This window comes from Limulus polyphemus, unplaced genomic scaffold (genome assembly GCF_000517525.1).
Source record: "Limulus polyphemus unplaced genomic scaffold, Limulus_polyphemus-2.1.2 Scaffold551, whole genome shotgun sequence".
Lineage (NCBI taxonomy): Eukaryota > Metazoa > Arthropoda > Merostomata > Xiphosura > Limulidae > Limulus > Limulus polyphemus.
Genome location: NW_013666161.1, coordinates 64,243 through 83,057, shown reverse-complemented (window position 1 = coordinate 83,057; position 18,815 = coordinate 64,243). Strand labels below are relative to the sequence as shown.

The window sequence follows — 18,815 nt, the reverse complement described above, 5'->3', positions numbered from 1 at the left end:
CTATGCGTTCATAGTTTCCATTGAAGAAGACCATGCTTAAGGCTGTCATTTCTTAAAACACCACACTCCTCCCTGCTTGCTTTATATAAGCCATTTATTGTATGTAGATGATGGTTTCCTAGTAGTGTTTAAACTAGTATATCTTTATATGAGTTGAAACTTGACTAGTATGTCTTCATATGGAACAGCATGAATACCCATTTCATTTTCCAGCTGCTTGAAGTGTGAGATGATAAGAGACTAGTTGCAAAATCAACATGTGTACACGTGGCTTGTGTCACTTTTCCAGATGGAGATTTTTTTTTATTATGATGTGTACTTTTTCCTCAGACATCTGGTCAGCTTTTGCCACTGATCTTTATTTGTGGATTTTTACCTGTTATAAGATGCTGCAGTTTGCTTATCATGCTCAGAATACAACATGTTACAGGTCTGTTGTTTGATTATTATGGTTCCCAAAGTTGATACATATTTCTTTGTTTTCAAATGCCATTAAGTAAAAGGAACATCCCAACTTGTAAATTATAAATCCTTATTGGAAAGTGCTGTTACACACCATTCCAAAAATTGATAAATTTTCAGTAGTATCACACTACCAACAAAATACCAAACCATGTTTAAATGTAGTTCTGATGAATGCCATTTCACTGTGACTTTATATCAACTGTGGATGTTACATGACTTACTGATGTGCATATTCGAAATTGCTTTACTATAACAAACTCTCCTATTTGTAGTCAGTATCATCAAGCTATTTGATGATAAAGTCAAACATAAAATTCGTGTACACAAGAAATAAGTTCTCTCACTTATTTATCTCTTACTTATTTTAATTATTATATTGAAAATCACCTGGCATGGGCTTGTGCTTAGGGTGCTTCTGTATTTCTGTAAAAGAAAAATGATTTCTAAAGATATTTTAAATTTAATTTGTCTATATAGTTGCATTACTTACAGCAGTATTCTTGATAAAGAAACTAAAAAGTTGTTTTAACTATGGAGATTGGAAAATTTTATTTGTGCTAATATGGACAGTTAAAGTTGAAAGAAATAAAATATGGAAGTTACACAACTCATTAGATAAACCAAGTAACTCCAGATAAAGTTCTAGAGATGAAAGTAAGTTCATATTTTCTTGTTTTCTATCATCTTATGAAACTACATTTTGATAAGAAACTATTCTTATGCTTATGAGAATGACATTTTTAATATATATTCTTTATATTTATTATTAATAAAAAGGATCTCTAAGAGGTGCTTTTCATTTCTGTTATCCAATAAAATCCAGTCAGTAATAATTTAAAGTAAAATTCAAAGGAGAGAACAACTAGTTTTTAATTCAGATTTCATGTAAACAAACATATTTAGTTTGATTGTTTTACGTGACTTAAGATTGATACATTAACAGCCATGGCAAATTTTTGTTTCAGCACTTATCATATAGGAAACTATGAATGTAAACATTGTCACAGTGAATGCATAGGAGGCTGCAATGGTTCAGTAAGTTTTGGTTTTGATATAAGAAATATTATACTTAAGATATAATAAACACATAATTAATAATGTGAAGAAGATATGAATATTTTGATTGATAGATGTAGCTACATCTATAAGTTTTTGGTCTTTAATGATTTTATGTAGTATAAGAAAGTTTTGAATTATTAAAATTAATGGTAATACTTCTAATGCATGCTTTTGGACAAAACTTTAATTGAAGTTGAAGGATCCTATAAAAACATTAGTGAAATTCAAATAGAAATAAAAAGAGTGAACTTACAACTTGAATGTATATCATACATCTATGTTTCTTATATTTAATGGTGTCATTTCAGAAAAAAACATTCTCTGTACTGTATTTCTTTTATTCATTTGTGAAAAAAACCTCCAATTATCTTATATGTAATATTGTTATATCTTATAAATCCAGGGGAGGGGGGAATTGCCTCCTTGCTCCATATAACCACATTTGTAGTATGTACTTTCTTTACTCTAAATGGTTGTGAAAGTGTTAAACAGACTTGATGAGCCTTGTTAAGTATTACAAAACATTTCAATGATTTTAATGTCTCAAGGTTAACTGTGAGAATTAAATTTTGTTTATTATTCATTTGCTTTATATACAATTTATATTATAATTATAAAAAATATTAAAAATAAAGTTAGTTGAAAACTTAGAGTTCTGACACATTTACGGCAGTATTTAAAATTTGTTACTTGTAAATATCATAGGGTATTTCTAGCAATACTTTTAAAATCCCTGAAACATAAATGATAGATAATACTAGTGTAACTAAACAGTAAGGTTACAAACCAGTATGGGAAAATTACCTTTATCCACTACAACAAATGCTGTGAAAACTTTTCTGTTAGGCACCTGATTCATCTTCATTGCTGAACTTCTCACTGTTTTATAGTTTGAAAGTAGATAAGTGAGTTTCGGAGTAATACAGTAACTGTTACAAATGTAACCTAAAGCTATAATAATTAAGTTTCCTGTTTTTCACCTTGTTCTCTGACTTACCATGCTATGTGCAAAAATATATTATTAATTCAAATATTTCATTAGTATATGTGAAAAACTTATTTCAAAGCTTCACAAAATGTTAAAAAATATATTGTTAGTATAATGAAGGATAAAGAAATAACATAAGGTTTTTTTAACATACGTACCACATCTCTTTAAATCAAATGTTGATTATTGATTGTCCACTGAAAAAACTGTTTGTGATTTTAAAGTGGATTCCAGCATACCTTGAATATAAATTCTGAAAGCTTTTTTATTTTTATTTACTGTGAAAATTTTTATCTGAGAAAAGAAAGAAAATATTTTCTTCCTTAAGCTAAGAAAATTTTTTTATCATTACTTACCAGTATTTTTCTAATTACATTCATGTTTTTTTACATTAGGGCAATGGTAATTGTACTCAGTGTCGAAATGTTAAAGATGGACCTTATTGCGTTGCCAGCTGTCCTGTCACTAAATACAGTGATTATGGAATATGTAAAGTTTGTCACCAGCATTGTGTAAAAGGGTGAGCTAACTTTCCATTTAAATCACAAATTTGTACATTTTACCCATTAAGAAATCTGTAATCTGCATAAAATATTCAAGATGTTTCAATCATTATAGTATGTCTATCTGTATGTAACCAAATTCAAACCTCACTCTAAGGTGTAAAGGGTATTGTGGAAGTTCTGTAAAATGTCTTCTTTTGTTTTTTCTGGCAAAAGATCTGTTCATGAAATATTTGAAATAATCTTATTATTAGAGAAGTAAATATGTTACAAATGGCCATATTCTTTGAATTTGACAATAAAACTGCAACAGACTTTTTAACACCTAACTCTTAAATGGCATAGTATAGGATTTCAGTCAAAAAGTGCATAAGTGGCATTACAGCAAAAGCTTAACTTGAGATAGTGACCCATTGTTTTGGCCAAATAAACTAGGTTATGATATTGAAAGGTCTAAGAGAATGGAATGTCCTGTCAATCCTTTTTGATACTGAGTTATATAAGCATGATTTGAAAACTATTAAAGCATGAGCTTTCTTAAAGCTACAAGTTTGTGAAAGATTTACATGATGACTCTTACAAATAGCATTTCATGTAAGAGTTAAAATGATCTAATACAGCTGGTTATGGGGAGAGGGGGATACAGAAAATCACACAATGCTGATAGGAATTTTTGTTTAAAGAAAATTAATCAAAACTGAAATGTTTAATCCCAACATTTTGATAACTGATGAAATGTTCATTTAAGAACCCTTCCAGATATCTAAAAATACTTTCACTTTTATCTTAAAGAATATGATATGTAAAGAATATAAATTAAAAGTGTAGAAAATCAGAGTGAAAGAGGGTTAAGAGTATCACATTTGAATTGTATGTAACTGTCATATGACTGTCTCTTTGTATCTGAAGTTTTTGCGCGAAGTAATATTATAGTAATATTAATGTATAGATATATATTATAATATATAGGTTTGAATAAATGACATTTCATAATTTGTTTATTTATGTTTGCCAAACTTTGTAGCCTGGTATGCTTTATATAAGTCTAAAAAGTTGTCTTGCATCCCATGTCCCATAAACCAATTCATAGATTGCCAGATATACTATATACAGAAGTGTACATTTCACGTTCCACAAACCAAACCATAGATTGCCTGATATACTATATACAGAAGTGTACATTCCACGTTCCACAAACCAAACCATAGATTGCCTGATATACTATATACAGAAGTGTACATTCCACGTTCCACAAACCAAACCATAGATTGCCTGATATACTATATACAGAAGTGTACATTCCACGTTCCACAAACCAAACCATAGATTGCCTGATATACTATATACAGAAGTGTACATTCCATATTCCACAAACCAAACCATAGATTGCCTGACATACTATATATAGAAGTGTACATTCCACATTCCACAAACCAAACCATAGATTGCCTGATATACTATATACAGAAGTGTACATTTCACGTTCCACAAATCAAACCATAGATTGCCTGATATACTATATACAGAAGTGTACATTCCACATTCCACAAACCAAACCATAGATTGCCTGATATACTATATACAGAAGTGTACATTCCACGTTCCACAAATCAAACCATAGATTGCCTGATATGCTATACATAAGTCTACATTTCACGTTCCACAAACCAAACCATAGATTGCCTGATATACTATATACAGAAGTGTACATTCAGTGTTTCACAAACCAAACCATAGAATGCCTGATATGCTATACATAAGTCTACATTTCACATTCCACAAACCAAACCATAGAATGCCTGATATGCTATACATAAGTCTATATTCCATGTTCCATAATCCAAACCATAAATTGTCTGATATATTATACATATGAGTCTACGAAGATGTTTTGCATTCTGTGTCCCACAAACCAAATGATAAGTGGCTTGACACATTATAACTCACAAACAAGGGCACAAGCTGTTTGTTATATTTTATATTCAATTAACTTTATACCTTCAAATTACTTCACATGGGTTAATGTGAAAATAAAAAAAAACTTTAAATATAATCTTGCAGGTAGTGCTCTTGTTAATGTGAAATAAATTAATGTGTATATTGAACTCGGTAGATATAGAGCATCATGTTATATCTTTCTGTACTCTGGTAACTAAACAGTAATCTCGAGAGCTTAACATTAAAATTCAGGATTCAATCCTCATGGTGTGCACTGTGCAGATAGCCCATTGTGCAGCTTTGAACTTAAAGTAAACAAACAATAAATCCCTCTGTTTTATTATAGAGTGTATTATTGTTTATATCTACTGTACATAAAAACTTGTAGATATACTCTGCTTGAACTCAGTAACTGTATAGAAGGGATGAAGTATTTTTACCTTTAACAGACTTAACAAAAACCCTGTATTGCTTTTACATTAAACCTTTTTTCTGAACTTTGGTTCTTCCTTTTACTTCTTTCAGTTGCACTGGTCCAAGCAACACTGTTGGTCCTGGAGGGTGCAACTCTTGTGATAAGGCCATTGAAACTAAGAACAAGAGTGTGGTAAGTACTTACTCTTTCTCGTATTAGGTGGAGTGTGGCAAAGCTATGGATTTAATCACTATGAAAAGATAAAAAGTAGGTAAAATGTATGAAATGTTTTTAACAGGAATCTTGTAGACATTATTATAATTAACTGGTGTTATTATGATTACAAATTATAAGTAATCAAATAATCAGAATGAAATATAATTGGATCAAAAAACAACACAGGAGAACATAAGAAATAAAAGTTATGGTTTGGCAATATGTTGATAAATCTAAATAAACTTTGTATATCTTGAAGATGTGCATTAGCACTTGAAACACTGTCTCCAAACAAACTCAACTAACTGATGTGAATAAAAAATATGCATGCATGATAAAACCTGAAAAAAGATTTATTAAGTTACTGTAGAACTTGTTTATTCTTAAGGTCCAAAGTATCTTACAAATGAGATTATATTTTAACAGTGTAATTATTGTTTAACTTTTACGACCTTTTTTTCTTGTTTACAGATGTGCTTGGCTGCTGATGAGCCTTGTCCAGAAGGATATTACACAGAATACATAGGACCTTCGGATAAATCCTTGAATGATTTGGTTGGAAAGCCTGTAAGTTGACTCATTTATCTACTTTTTTGTTGGTGTAAACATTAATAAAAACTTATTCGTTGTTATGAAGTATTAAAGCAGCTTTATAGTTGTAAATTAAAAAAAAACATTTCTTGTCCAACTTGACCTCAACTTTTATTTCTCTAGGAAAACTGTAATGAAAAAAAAAAGAAGAAATGGATTCTCAGTTTTAAAAGCCACTTTAGACTTAGCTCAGGATTCTTGCCAATTTCACACCTTAATAAATGTAAAGTAACTACTGATAATTGTAGTATTTGAGCTATAGTAGCTTAGCTCAAGTTTTACTTTTTCAGAAAAATCTAATTTCACAAGATGGTGTGTAATCATAAAATTTCAACAGTTAAAACCACTGTGCTGCTTTGAACGTAAAGTAAACAAAATAATAAATCCCTCTATTTTATTATAGAGTGATGCATTTTTATTGTGCTGTTTATATCTAATGTACAGAGAAACTCTGCATGATTTTGGTATTTAAAGGATTTAAAATGTCAGAAATTTCTGGTGTCACCAGTGAGAGCAGCTCTGTCATGTTTCTATCTTCTACTCCAGGGTAAATAAATTAATTATTCCAACCTAAAAATACCTTGTATGTCAATACACACTTTTATTTTCCCACCAAGATGTGTTAAGGGTTTTAGTTTCATGTGTGGCTGTTGTGAATTATTTATTCAATATGCTGGCTACCTTACCTTATTGTTCGTTCTCATGGGACTAAGTAGGCTAAATAGATGATTATTCAGCCCTCATTAGTATCAGTCTTGTTCCTGTTGCTCACAATATTTCAGGTTGCCAATCTTTTCCATTTCTTGCTTGAGGAACAGAAGCTTTGTTTGTTTGTCACAACCACGTTTGAACAGCACGATGACCCACTATTCAATTTTTTCTTTGTTTGTCACAGCCACATTTGAACAGCATGAAGACCCACTATTCGATTTTTTCTTTGTTTCTCACTTTAAAATTCACAGGTCTTTGCAAAACTTTTCAAGTTATTTTTGTTTCAGCACTTCTGAAGTCTCATGAGCTTCTGGACTAGAATATTAATCCTGTACTTAAAACTCTTTGCCTTCCACTTTTTGACTTATTGATCAGTTTATGGAACCTGTTATAGAAAACTCTTCTTGCTACTTGTGGCTTCAGTCCACCACTGAATGGATTCTATGTTATTGATGTTCCTCAGACATTCAGAAATACAGTCATTTTTATATATCTGTATTATAATTTCTTCAGTAAGATATAAGCTGCTCATGAGTCGAATTCCGCACTCTTTGTGCACTCATCTAGTAGAGATCAGGCTGATCTGGAGAAAGTTTAGTTCTACAGTACTGCCTCATTATAATGACATCAGTTATAATGCTTTCTTGGATATAATGCTGTGGTGGCTTGGCTCCCAAAAATTTAGTAAACAACTTTTGATGCAATTTTAATTATCCAATGAAAATTCCTGATTGTTTTTATCTTATATTATTGTATCTTGTTTTATCTTATCTAGGTTCTTTTTATACGTATTTTCCATATGTAAATAAACAATTATATTATTTAATTGATTGCTTTAGTAGTCTGTTGAATCTGTACTTGTTTGTAATGCTTCCCCTCCTATATTGCTCTTGGGTGCACATGGCTGCTGATGGTAGTGTTACAATGAAGTAGTACTGTATCGTGTCATGTCTGTCATGTCGCTTGGACTGATCTTCATTACTTGAATGCTCTCATTTGATAATGGCTTGCTCTGCAAATTGTCACTTAGTTATTTCAGGGACTTTTAGGAATTTACAGTCTCTCCTGGTAGGTTGAAGTTATTTTTCTCTTCTGTTTTATTTTTTTTTACCTAGGGTAGCTGTGGTTCCATCCTCACTTGCACATCCTGCTATGGATTATCATATTCTTAGTGAGCTTATCAAGACAATCTTATGCTTCTTTCACAGTTTCTCCTACTGCCCTGTGTCATTTTATTTGCCTTATGCTCTATTGTCTTATAAAGATCCAACACTCTACCAGAAATGAATTAAAGTCAAATATGACTCCCTCCTAACTTGGTATTATGAGGTTAGGTTACTGTACATCTCCTTTCTCTTCTCAAAATATTGATTCTTTCCTACTCTTTTACACTCTCCATTTATACATTGTTTTGCCACTGTCACTATGAATCAGTCTCTGGTGATGATGGGCATTTTCTCATGTAGGTTCTTCCTTTCTCTCTCTAGTCATACTCTATCCACTGTTACCATTTGACTGGATGTACTTATCAATGGACTTCTACAACTTTGTCTTGATGTTGTTTAGACATATGTTTAGAATTTTGGTCAGGCTTGCATGTAACATAATTGTGAGTTTCTGCAGCATCTGTATCTCTGTTCTGGGGTCACATGCATCTGACAAGGTAATCCATATTGTTAAGTTCAGCTTTCTTTTCTTCATAAGGTGACTTGATATTAGATTGCTATGTGTATCAGTTGTACAACCTAGGTGATTCTCCAAATTTTGTTTCCTTCAGATGTTTATTATTTGTCTGGCATTTTATGTTCTATACTTTTCCCCTTTTCAATCTTATGATGTAGAAGATGAAACTATATTTGTGGTAAAATGTGTTTCAAAAACAGTTCTTACCTGTTGTATTATGGTCTGTCTGGTAGATTCATCTGTTTTCTAGCATTTTATTGCTATTGTAACCTGAAAGATCATGAGTATAAAGTAAAATATACCTTAATTGGTTGACAAATGAAGTTAGAATAAATTGGCATCATTCCAGTACAAATACTTTATAGAAAATGCTAATACTACTAAGGTGTATATTTATCACATGTGGAAGAATTAGAAATGTTTTCAGCTCTATTAAGAGTCAAAGAATAAGATACAGATCAGTGTTTTTTAGAGATCATTCCGAGGTATTAAGTACTCATTTAAAACATATTTTCTCTAAGAAATAGCGGTTCCTTGTATGCAGGAATAGGAAAGGCTTGTGTACACAATCACTGTATGCACTTGATGTATGTTATAGTAGATTGTTGATGTTGGAATGATTTATTGCAAAATCAAATATATTTGTAACTAATTCTGTAGTGTTAAACTTAGTCATTTTTATAAGCGATAGTTTATCGCAAGCTTATTTACATAACTGTTTGCAAATCATACGTTGTGTAGCTCAATTGTTGTGAATTGGCAGTTGTTATATTATTGCTTCATGTTACCAGGACATCCTAAGTTTTCTTTTTGTTTTAATTGAGTATTATTGTATCATAACATCTCATAGTGTGTAGAATGCTCTAGGCCTCTGTGGGGGTCTAAATATGTGTCAAAAATTTAGTTTGAGAATAAGATAGATAGATCTAATGGTATAACAAATATTTATATGTATGTTTGACTTGTATTAATATATAATTTGTGTGGTGTTTGTTTATTGTTGAAATTTATCAACAAGTCACAGATGCCTATTATAAAGAATCTGGTCATACTAAAAACATGACAATCTCAGTCTTTGGTTATTTGAGTCAAGACTTTGTTCAAGAGAATTTTTCACATGCTAACATTAACATCTTAACATATTTTTGGGCATTACCCATAACAACTGTATTACTCTTTCACATCATTTATTTTTTATTGTAAAGATGATTGAAATAAAACTGAGATTAACTAAGAAGTGGTTAGTCATTTTGGTTGATGGTTTGGCACTATAACCCAATCCTCCCCCCTGTGGCTCAGCAGTAAATTTAAGAGCTTATAATGCTAAAATTCAGAGTTTAATCCCTGAAGTGAGTTCAGTGCAGATCCATTGTGCAGCTTTGCACTTAAAACTAATATAACCAAAAATAATTTAAAGTTTATGTAACTGCAATAAAAAGTACTGTGGAAGTTAAACATGTTCTTATTGCCATACTTTTATCCCAGGATTAAAAACAAATATTACCCTCAACCTTGCTTATAAGAATGTAACAAAACATAAATTTGCTGATTTCGTGTCTCAGTAATGAGGGCAACAGAACAGCGAGGAAGGTTTTTTTAGGATGAAGTATACCATTTAGAAATTAAGCCTATTTAAATAAATTCCATTTTACTTTTTTCTAGCTTGTTGGATTACATATTCATATAATTTTGGTACATGTACACTAGTCAAAAATAATTTTGAACTACCTGTTGAAAAAGCATATTTTATATGGTAAAAAACATAGATTTTTTTCCCCCTTATTTGATTAAGTTTCTCTTGCCTTTTATGAAATCTGATACAGAATTATCTAATGATACTATATTTTGAAAAAATATATTTTTTTTTGTGTATATTTAGCTCTTTCGAAAATGTCATGTTGAATGTAAAAATTGTACTGGATATGGGGCCCACACATCTCTATGCGAGTGTAAGAACTACATCTCAGGAGAACAGTGTAAATCAAGCTGTCCAATTGACCACTATGCTCACAATGCTACTCAAGCATGTGTGAAATGTGCCAAAGAATGTCGAGAATGTGTAGGCCCCAGCACTATGGATTGTAAGGACTGTCGTAACTTCAAAGTTTACCTCAGTGATGATGAAACTAAGGTAAGTGAAATTAAGTTTAAAAACTTTCATGCATATACGAGATATAATTTAACCAATATACAAGTGAATAAAACTTTTACATCAGTAGCATAAAGTTACTCTGGTACATTCTTAACCATTTTCTAGTGAAAGAACTGATGTTCACCTAAACTTGGAAATAATAATTTTATCAAATGTTATTTAATAGGAGAATTTTTTTCACTGTTGTAATAAGTTTGCAAACAGTAAAGAGTTATTTTTCTTTTGTTTTCTAGTTCAACTGCACTGTTCTTTGTCCACCAGAGAAGCCATACAGAGTACTTCAGGAATCTCCATATTGTTCCAGTGTGGATCCATTGGAGTTAGTAGTAGCATTTAGAAGTGTTTAAATGATACTGCAGATAATATATATTTTTCAAAAGGATCTTTTTATGGACAAATTGCAAAAGAAACTAAGAAATAATCTTGGTTTTATGAGAGAAAGTTTGTTTGAGAAATATTATCATCAAATATTATTTTATTTGTGATACCATTCTGATATTGAAATGGCAGGTGTCTATGTGTTCATAAAAATGACAGAAAGATTTATTATTATTCTTAATTAGTTTTTGAACTATTGTATTTTTAGGATTAAATACCCTTTATGTAAGGTACTTAATTATCTGAAAATTTATTTGTATAAATCATTCTATATTATATATATTTCTCTATTTATTGATAACAAAATTCTCACTGGTTTTTTGTTAAAGTGTTCCAAATTATCTGTTACACATCTTATTCTTTACTCTCTCACTGCAATATTTATAGGTCAACAACTCTTCCAGTGCCTGGTTTAGATACACAATAAAATACACGTTTTAATGTTTCATTACTTATCATCATCATGGTACAGAATTCCAAACTCACCTGGCAGTGCTCTAGAGGGGTACATGTATGTATCTATGTTGTTAAAGAATTAAATTAAACTATGTTACATGTTTGGTTACATTAATTTGCTTCTAAAATGTTAAAAACATTTGAATTCTTCTCAGGAACAGTGAAGAAAACAACCAACGACTTATTTTGGGTGTTACTATCGGTCCATCACTGGTGTTCCTTCTTCTTGTTTTGGGTATTGTATACTGGTTGCTGCAGCGTGCTTGGACTGCTAAAAATACAGTAAAGATGGCTGAGGTGAGGAAGAATTGTCAAAAATTATTAGGGAGTAATTTATAGGATTTATTTTATAATTTTTGCAACAGAAAATAATCATGGAAGAACACAATATATTCATATGTTGATCAGAAAGTTGTTCTTATGGTGATAAAAATGTTTTTTAAGTACTTTCTCTATTAAAGTATTTGTAGTGAACTTTGATAAGAAGTATCAGACAGTTTAGGTGCATCAATTTGTAGTTTATATCTTTCAAAGCTGTATTTTACAGGAAAGAATATTAATTTTGATTTTGGAAAATTTCTGATTATTGTAAATTATGTTTTATAATTTTGTATTTTGTTCTCTTCTTAGTTAAAAATGTATATATATATAGTTCCAAAACTGTTCAAGAAATCAAAATTATTTGTTGCTTTGGAATAACAGTTAGTTAATATACAATTAAGGCATATTGTTAAAATCAGCACAAAAAGTTTTGGATTTAGGTTTTGTTTTTGTGATTGAATATTTAAATTTCCTGCTGTTAGGCAAATATAATTTATAGCACAGCAATAAGTTTATTAACTTGGACTCTATTTAACCACTTCTCTTACTAGTAAATTTCACTAGGTCAACTTGAAATAATTTCAATATTCACTCAATGTTGAAAGTTTTAAAAAGTTTTTGAACATAGAAATTTGTCTTTCACCCTAGACAAGGTATCTCTGTTTAATAGGGTGTTATTTTCTCGCTACTTATACATGCTGGCTGAAATTGCAAGATAAACTCCTGAAAAATTTATTAATTTAGCTGCAGCATGTTCACTTTTCAAAAATGAAATCATTCATTGCTTTTAATGTTTTATTTTATTTTTTAAAACTGTTGATAATTAAATAAGGTGAGATTAAAATGTGTGATTATTCAGTAAGTATTTGTTTGGTAATGAGAAAATAACATGATGCAAACATAAATCTTGTGATTTTTGTAGAAATTTACTGAATTGAATAATGATAGTGAGCCTGTGATTCCATCAAACATCAAACCAAATCTTGCTCAACTTCGATTGGTGAAAGAAGCAGAACTCTACCGAGGAGGTATCATGGGGAATGGAGCATTTGGAACTGTGTATAAAGTAGGTAATTTTATTGATTTTTAGAAAAAACCTCACAGAAGGGTATGATGGAAAATAGGACACTTGGACCAGTGTATAAGTGAATGTCCATAGAGATGTTATCATGGGAAATAAGACATTTGAAGTTATGTATAACCAGATTTCTATAAACGAAGTATCATTTGAAGGTATCTGAGAAAACAAGGTTCTTTCAAATCATACTTTTTGCATAAAAAATAGTTGTACAGAGAAGGTATCATGAGAAGGAAGACATAAAATACAACATATAAACAGAGCTCTACAGAGAAGAAGACATCATGAAACGTAAGACACAAAGTACAATGTCTAAACTGAACTCTACAGAGAGAAAATATCATGAGAAGTAACACACTTAGTACAGTGTATAAACACAACTTTACAGAGAAGAGATGAGAAGTAACACACTTAGTACAGTATATAAACATAACTATAGAGAAGATATGAGAAGTAGCACACTTAGTACAGTATATAAACATAACTCTACAGAGAAGATATGAGAAGTAACACACTTAGTACAGTGTATAAACAGAACTCTAAAGGGAAGATATCATGAGAAGTAAGGTAAAAAGTACAGTGTATAAACAGAGTTGTAAAGAGAATATGTCACTAGAAGCAAGTACACTGTCTAAACAAAAATCTGCAGAGGTGATATCATGAGAAGTAACACACTTAGTACAATGTATAAACAGAACTCTATAGAGAAAATATCATGAGAAGTTAGACACGCACTACAGTGTATAAACAAGTCTACAAAGGAGGTATAGTAGGAAACAAGATATTCAGAAGGTGAATACCTATATCTTTTATAAAGCAGATGTACACAGAAAAAGTATCCTGAAAATTGTCACGTTTGGAATCATATGTTGGGAAGTGTTTTTATATATGTATAGATTTCTCTGTTTTTATTTTGTTTTAGTTATTATGTTAATTTTATGCTAGAACAACTGTTAATATTGCACAGTGGTTCTTGTATAATGTTGTTGGAATCTATTAGAAATCAACTATTATGGCTAATAATTTTAATATTTCCTTTTCTCACTAGCTCTTAAGTGATTTTATGTCTCTGTGTTTGACACATTAGACTTCTATATATCTATACTATGCTTCATGTTTTAGTATCCTTAAAAAAACTCACATAAGCTAGCTTTATCAGAATATTTGCATTTAACCATTGGTGTTATAGGAAAGTTTATAGTCTATGGTTTTTGAAAATCTGGCCAAAGTTATTAAGCTGCTGTTAAATGTTGTGCTTTGGAGTAGTTTATTTTAGAATGTTTTGTAATAATACGTAATTGTTTATATCAATAGCTATTTTCCTTATATTTTTATATTAACAATATTAACTAATCCTTTAGGGTGTGTGGATTCCTACAGGAGAAAATGTGAAAATTCCAGTGGCCATTAAAGTGTTGAATGATGATAACTCTGATATGGGACCCTCCAATAACAATGCTTTTTTAGAGGTAAAGTGATAAGTGTTACTGCTGCAGTTTCATTATGAAGGATAACTTCAAGTATTGTATATACTTATAATGTCAAATTTCATTTGGGCTGTAATTTCATCAAGAAAATTTTAAGTTATATATATATATATATAAGTGCAGTTTAATAATTTTGAAGAAATGTTAGAAAATATGGTAGCAAACAAGTCAACAAAGTCATAAAAATACAGAAAACTAATCACAATTTATAAGAATCATTTGTATATGTTTGTGAAGTATTATCATAGATGCAAGCTGTGACACTATAGACGATATGTATTTGAGTCATGGCAAGGATCGAGTGTGGCCCAGTGGTTAGTGTGCTAGACTGTCATTCTGAGGTTTCGTGGTTTGCATCTTGTCAACATGAAACAATATACTGGACTCTGAACTTTGGGACCATGGGTGTGTTATAAGAGTGATTCTCAAATCCCTTTATTCAGTCTGATAAGAGCAGCATAAGACATGGCAATGGTGGTGTTGACCTTTTTGCTAGTCTATCCCTTCAAAATTAATAATGGCTAATGCATATAGTCCTCATGTACCTGTGGATAAAATTCAATAAACAAACAATTCATGGCAAATTTTTAACCATTGAATAGTACATTTATTAAAGTTATTAAATGATGTAGAGCCAAATGACACAACCTGTTGAAGAAGGGAGGCTACAAGAGTTTTCATAGAAGTAGAAAAATTGGCACATCAGAGTGTTAAGAATATCAACAAACTCTGGAACCACACTCTGTCCCAATCTGAGGCATTATCTTTATCCACATAATAAAGATCATGGTTATTAAAAGAGAGCCCTGATATTCAAAAATATATGATGATAAAGTATGAAACGTTTCCTGCTAACAAAGTAATAAACAAGAATTTGAAGTTGACAAAAGCTCAGAACCTTCCAGCCTCAAAATCAGAAACTGTTTTCGGGAGAAAGGTTACCATAGCAACCCCACTTAACCATGTAACCGTCAAGTTTCTTGATACAGTTCAAGTGAATGTTTCTTGTCTGTTTAAATGTGGTTTTGAAAGCTAACATCCATAAGGTAGCAGGTATATGAAAGTTTGTCAATATATATGATCTTAAATTGGCCTTGCCATCTTTTGCAGAACCTTGTTACAATGAAAATGCAGTATTAAACAATAGTAGTAAGCATGGCCATCAGAATGAGCTGGAATGATAATGAAGGAAGTAGTTCAAAGAACATCATAGAACCTAGAACTATCTAGAACTTTACTTTCATAGTGTGATTAACCCTCAGAACAAATACAAACCTGTCTGATTAGAAAACATTTCAAGTGAACAAGTTTTAAATACATTTTTATCCTTATTGTTTATTTTTCATTAAACAAGGATAAAAAGAGTGTAAAAATGTTTTTTGCATAAAGCATCACTTAATTAAATAGATTGTTTATTTTCTTACATTTTATATTTAACAATATACATGTAAGCTTTTTTTTTATACTAATTTTAATAAACTAATTTACATTTTAGGTCAAAGCATGCAAGTATATATTTAAGTTTTATAACCTAACTTGTATCCACAAGTATTTAATATTTGTCAGTAGATTTAAAGGAGGTTTATAGTGAATGTGTATTTTTGTTTTTGGTACCATAGTAAGTATGTATTTAATATTTTTATAATATAACTTATAACCACAAATAGCTAATATTTTCCACTGGAAACATAGAAGTGGGTACTGAGGATGTATTTTGTTTTTTTTACCATACGGCTTATTCATTCTGCTTGTGACACGTTCTGTGTAAGAGTTGCAATCTTGTGTTTTACTTACAGTCTTAAACTTTAGTGTATTACATGTACTTAATGCTGTCAAATTGGCTAATTTTAGAACTGTAAAATGAAATATCTTGCAGTAGAAAAACAAAACCTATACATTGACTAACTGTTTACAGCAGTTTTTATCCCATATAAGCTCTCATCAGATCACTAGACTGGTAATAAGGAATGTCACTGAAAGGAGATACTTGTATCATTTTATCTGGTTAAGTGTATATGGTATAGTTTTTATTTGTATACCAATTTTTATGTTTTTCTATTGTGAAAGAAAGTTTGAGTGTTTGTATAATACTTTTGCTTCTCTAACATTCAAGATTTCTTGTATTAAATTAAGATATTTTACCTTAATGCCACTTGGTAGTGTAAATAAAATTTGAGGCATGCTTTTCACTTATCACTTAAAACTACATAATGTTCCAAACTCTGTACAAGTTATAAAAATAATCAATTTTTGAAGTTTTAAAGTGATCAGAAGTTTGGTATTTGAATAGTTATCCATAAAGCATTTAATGGTGAATGACAGCTTGGATCAAGACAATAACAGCTTACTACTTTTTCAGTGTCTAAAATTTTTATAGGTTCTCTCTATGTGTATAACAATTTTTCTGTTAGGAAGCGAAAATCATGGCTAGTGTGGACCATCCAAACGTATTGAAACTGCTAGCTGTGTGTGTAACTTCACAGGTTATGGTAATTACTCAGCTAATGCCACTAGGTTGTCTGCTTAACTATGTCCAAAACAACAAGAAAAAAATTGGTTCAAAACCTCTTCTCAACTGGTGCACTCAAATAGCTAGGGTGAGTTTAAATGTTTTAAAGTTTTACCAAAAAGTATATCAAATGCAATAAAAAGAAAATATTTAGTCTGTAAGCCATTTTTCCACTAGTGTGTGTTGAATGTAAAACATTTAACTACAAAATAATTACCAAGAAATTATACTAATGAGCTGCTAATAATCTTGAATAATTTGTTTATGAATTGCTCCTTTAAGTTTAAAGCTTTAAGGATCAAATCGCAATCAAAGTAAAGGATTTTGATTAATATGAAGAATTATTGGTTTTCTTCTTAAATAATACTTATACATTCTGAACTGTTCGTTATGATTCCATTGAGCTCAAGTACTTGCTATGGGATGGAGGAGATGACTTCTCCAAGACTGTTAAAGATCCACAAAGTAACTTAATCCTCATGGAGATTTTTTTATAAGTTCTTTATCATCTTATGTTGCTGGAGTTTGGCTATTCATATCATATAAGCAAAACTCTCTTTTTCCCTTTCAAACAGGGTATGGCATATTTAGAGGAAAAAAGAATGGTTCATAGAGATCTTGCCTTAAGAAATGTACTTTGTAAGTATAAGGATCTATTTTATTGATTAATAAATATTGAAATTGACAATCTTAAGCCTACAATGTACAAATTGGGTATGAAAGGTTGATGTAATACTAATAACTATTACTTCATTAATGACTGAATTATTGTTTGGATAGTTGCTTTAAGTTTGTATGATAATATTCTAAAATGTCTCATCTTACTGCTAACATTCAAAAAAAAAGATAAAAATTAATTTTTGTACATAATAAAATTTCTTAAGAAGTTTTGAAATAAAACTAATAAGGCTTACGTTATTTGGTAACTTATCTAATGATATTCATTATGTTTGTACTGAAAAAATTCAACAGTTCTTTAAAATTTTATTGACTTGCAAACTATTGTACTTTAATATTGTACTAAACAAGAGGTAAGATTTACATACAAGAAGTGCTAAGTTTAGAACTGCACTGATGAGGCTCAATTGTACACTTATGTTAACAGCACAGAACCAAGTTATCTTTAAGCCTAATGTACAGATAATTATAGTATGCATGTCAGTATTGGGTTGTTTTATTCATAACTCCCCCTTGATTTTTATAAATGTATTATGTTTACAGTTTTGCATTATAAAAATTGCACAACAATAATCACTTTTTCTCACTGATTCTCACTGAAAGTAAGTGTTCGAAAATAAGTACTGTATGGTATGTTATGCAGTGTTGAAACAATACAAACATTATGTAAATGAATTATATAGTGTTGGAACAACATAAGTAGAACATAGGTAAATCACTTAATTTAAGAACACCATAGATAATGCATAGGCAAGTGACATAGTCTTAGAACAAACACCATGAACACTGTAGCTGTGTATCACATGGTTTTTGATGTAGTCATAAGTAAGAAGTTTAGTCAAATAATATTAGAAGATAGAAAAATTGTGCATATTAGTTCATTACATAATATTTAAAAACATTTTATAATTGAATGAAATGAAGTTGATAGAATATATAGTATTGGAATAATATGAAACCATATCAGTATGTTACATAACTGGAAATGGAAGAACATATTAAGGTGGATTTTTATTGGAAAAAATTATATAGGTGATTTACTTTCATAATAATTTTTGTCAGTTTTTTATAAAGGCTGTGGATTCTTTAAAGTGGGTGTCTGTGACTTGTTAACAATAAACAGACAGCACACCGTCCACATGTCTTAAAATAATATATTCTAAACAAGTCAAATGTATGTACAAAAA

General features: G+C 30.3%; 1 protein-coding gene across 3 annotated transcripts in view; it reads left to right on the top strand.

Moving 5' to 3' along the window:
- LOC106459039 (epidermal growth factor receptor-like) overlaps positions 1-18,815 on the top strand; it is a 221,095-nt gene that overhangs the window by 187,551 nt on the left and 14,729 nt on the right. For all 3 annotated transcript variants that reach the window (XM_022385419.1, XM_022385417.1, XM_022385418.1), the window contains 11 exons: positions 1,431-1,500; positions 2,908-3,032; positions 5,479-5,560; positions 6,056-6,151; positions 10,449-10,700; positions 10,955-11,040; positions 11,711-11,852; positions 12,799-12,942; positions 14,316-14,423; positions 16,853-17,038; positions 17,526-17,589. In XM_022385419.1, the coding sequence (XP_022241127.1) occupies positions 1,431-1,500; positions 2,908-3,032; positions 5,479-5,560; positions 6,056-6,151; positions 10,449-10,700; positions 10,955-11,040; positions 11,711-11,852; positions 12,799-12,942; positions 14,316-14,423; positions 16,853-17,038; positions 17,526-17,589 (1,355 nt within the window). The remainder of the gene's footprint in view (positions 1-1,430; positions 1,501-2,907; positions 3,033-5,478; positions 5,561-6,055; positions 6,152-10,448; positions 10,701-10,954; positions 11,041-11,710; positions 11,853-12,798; positions 12,943-14,315; positions 14,424-16,852; positions 17,039-17,525; positions 17,590-18,815) is intronic.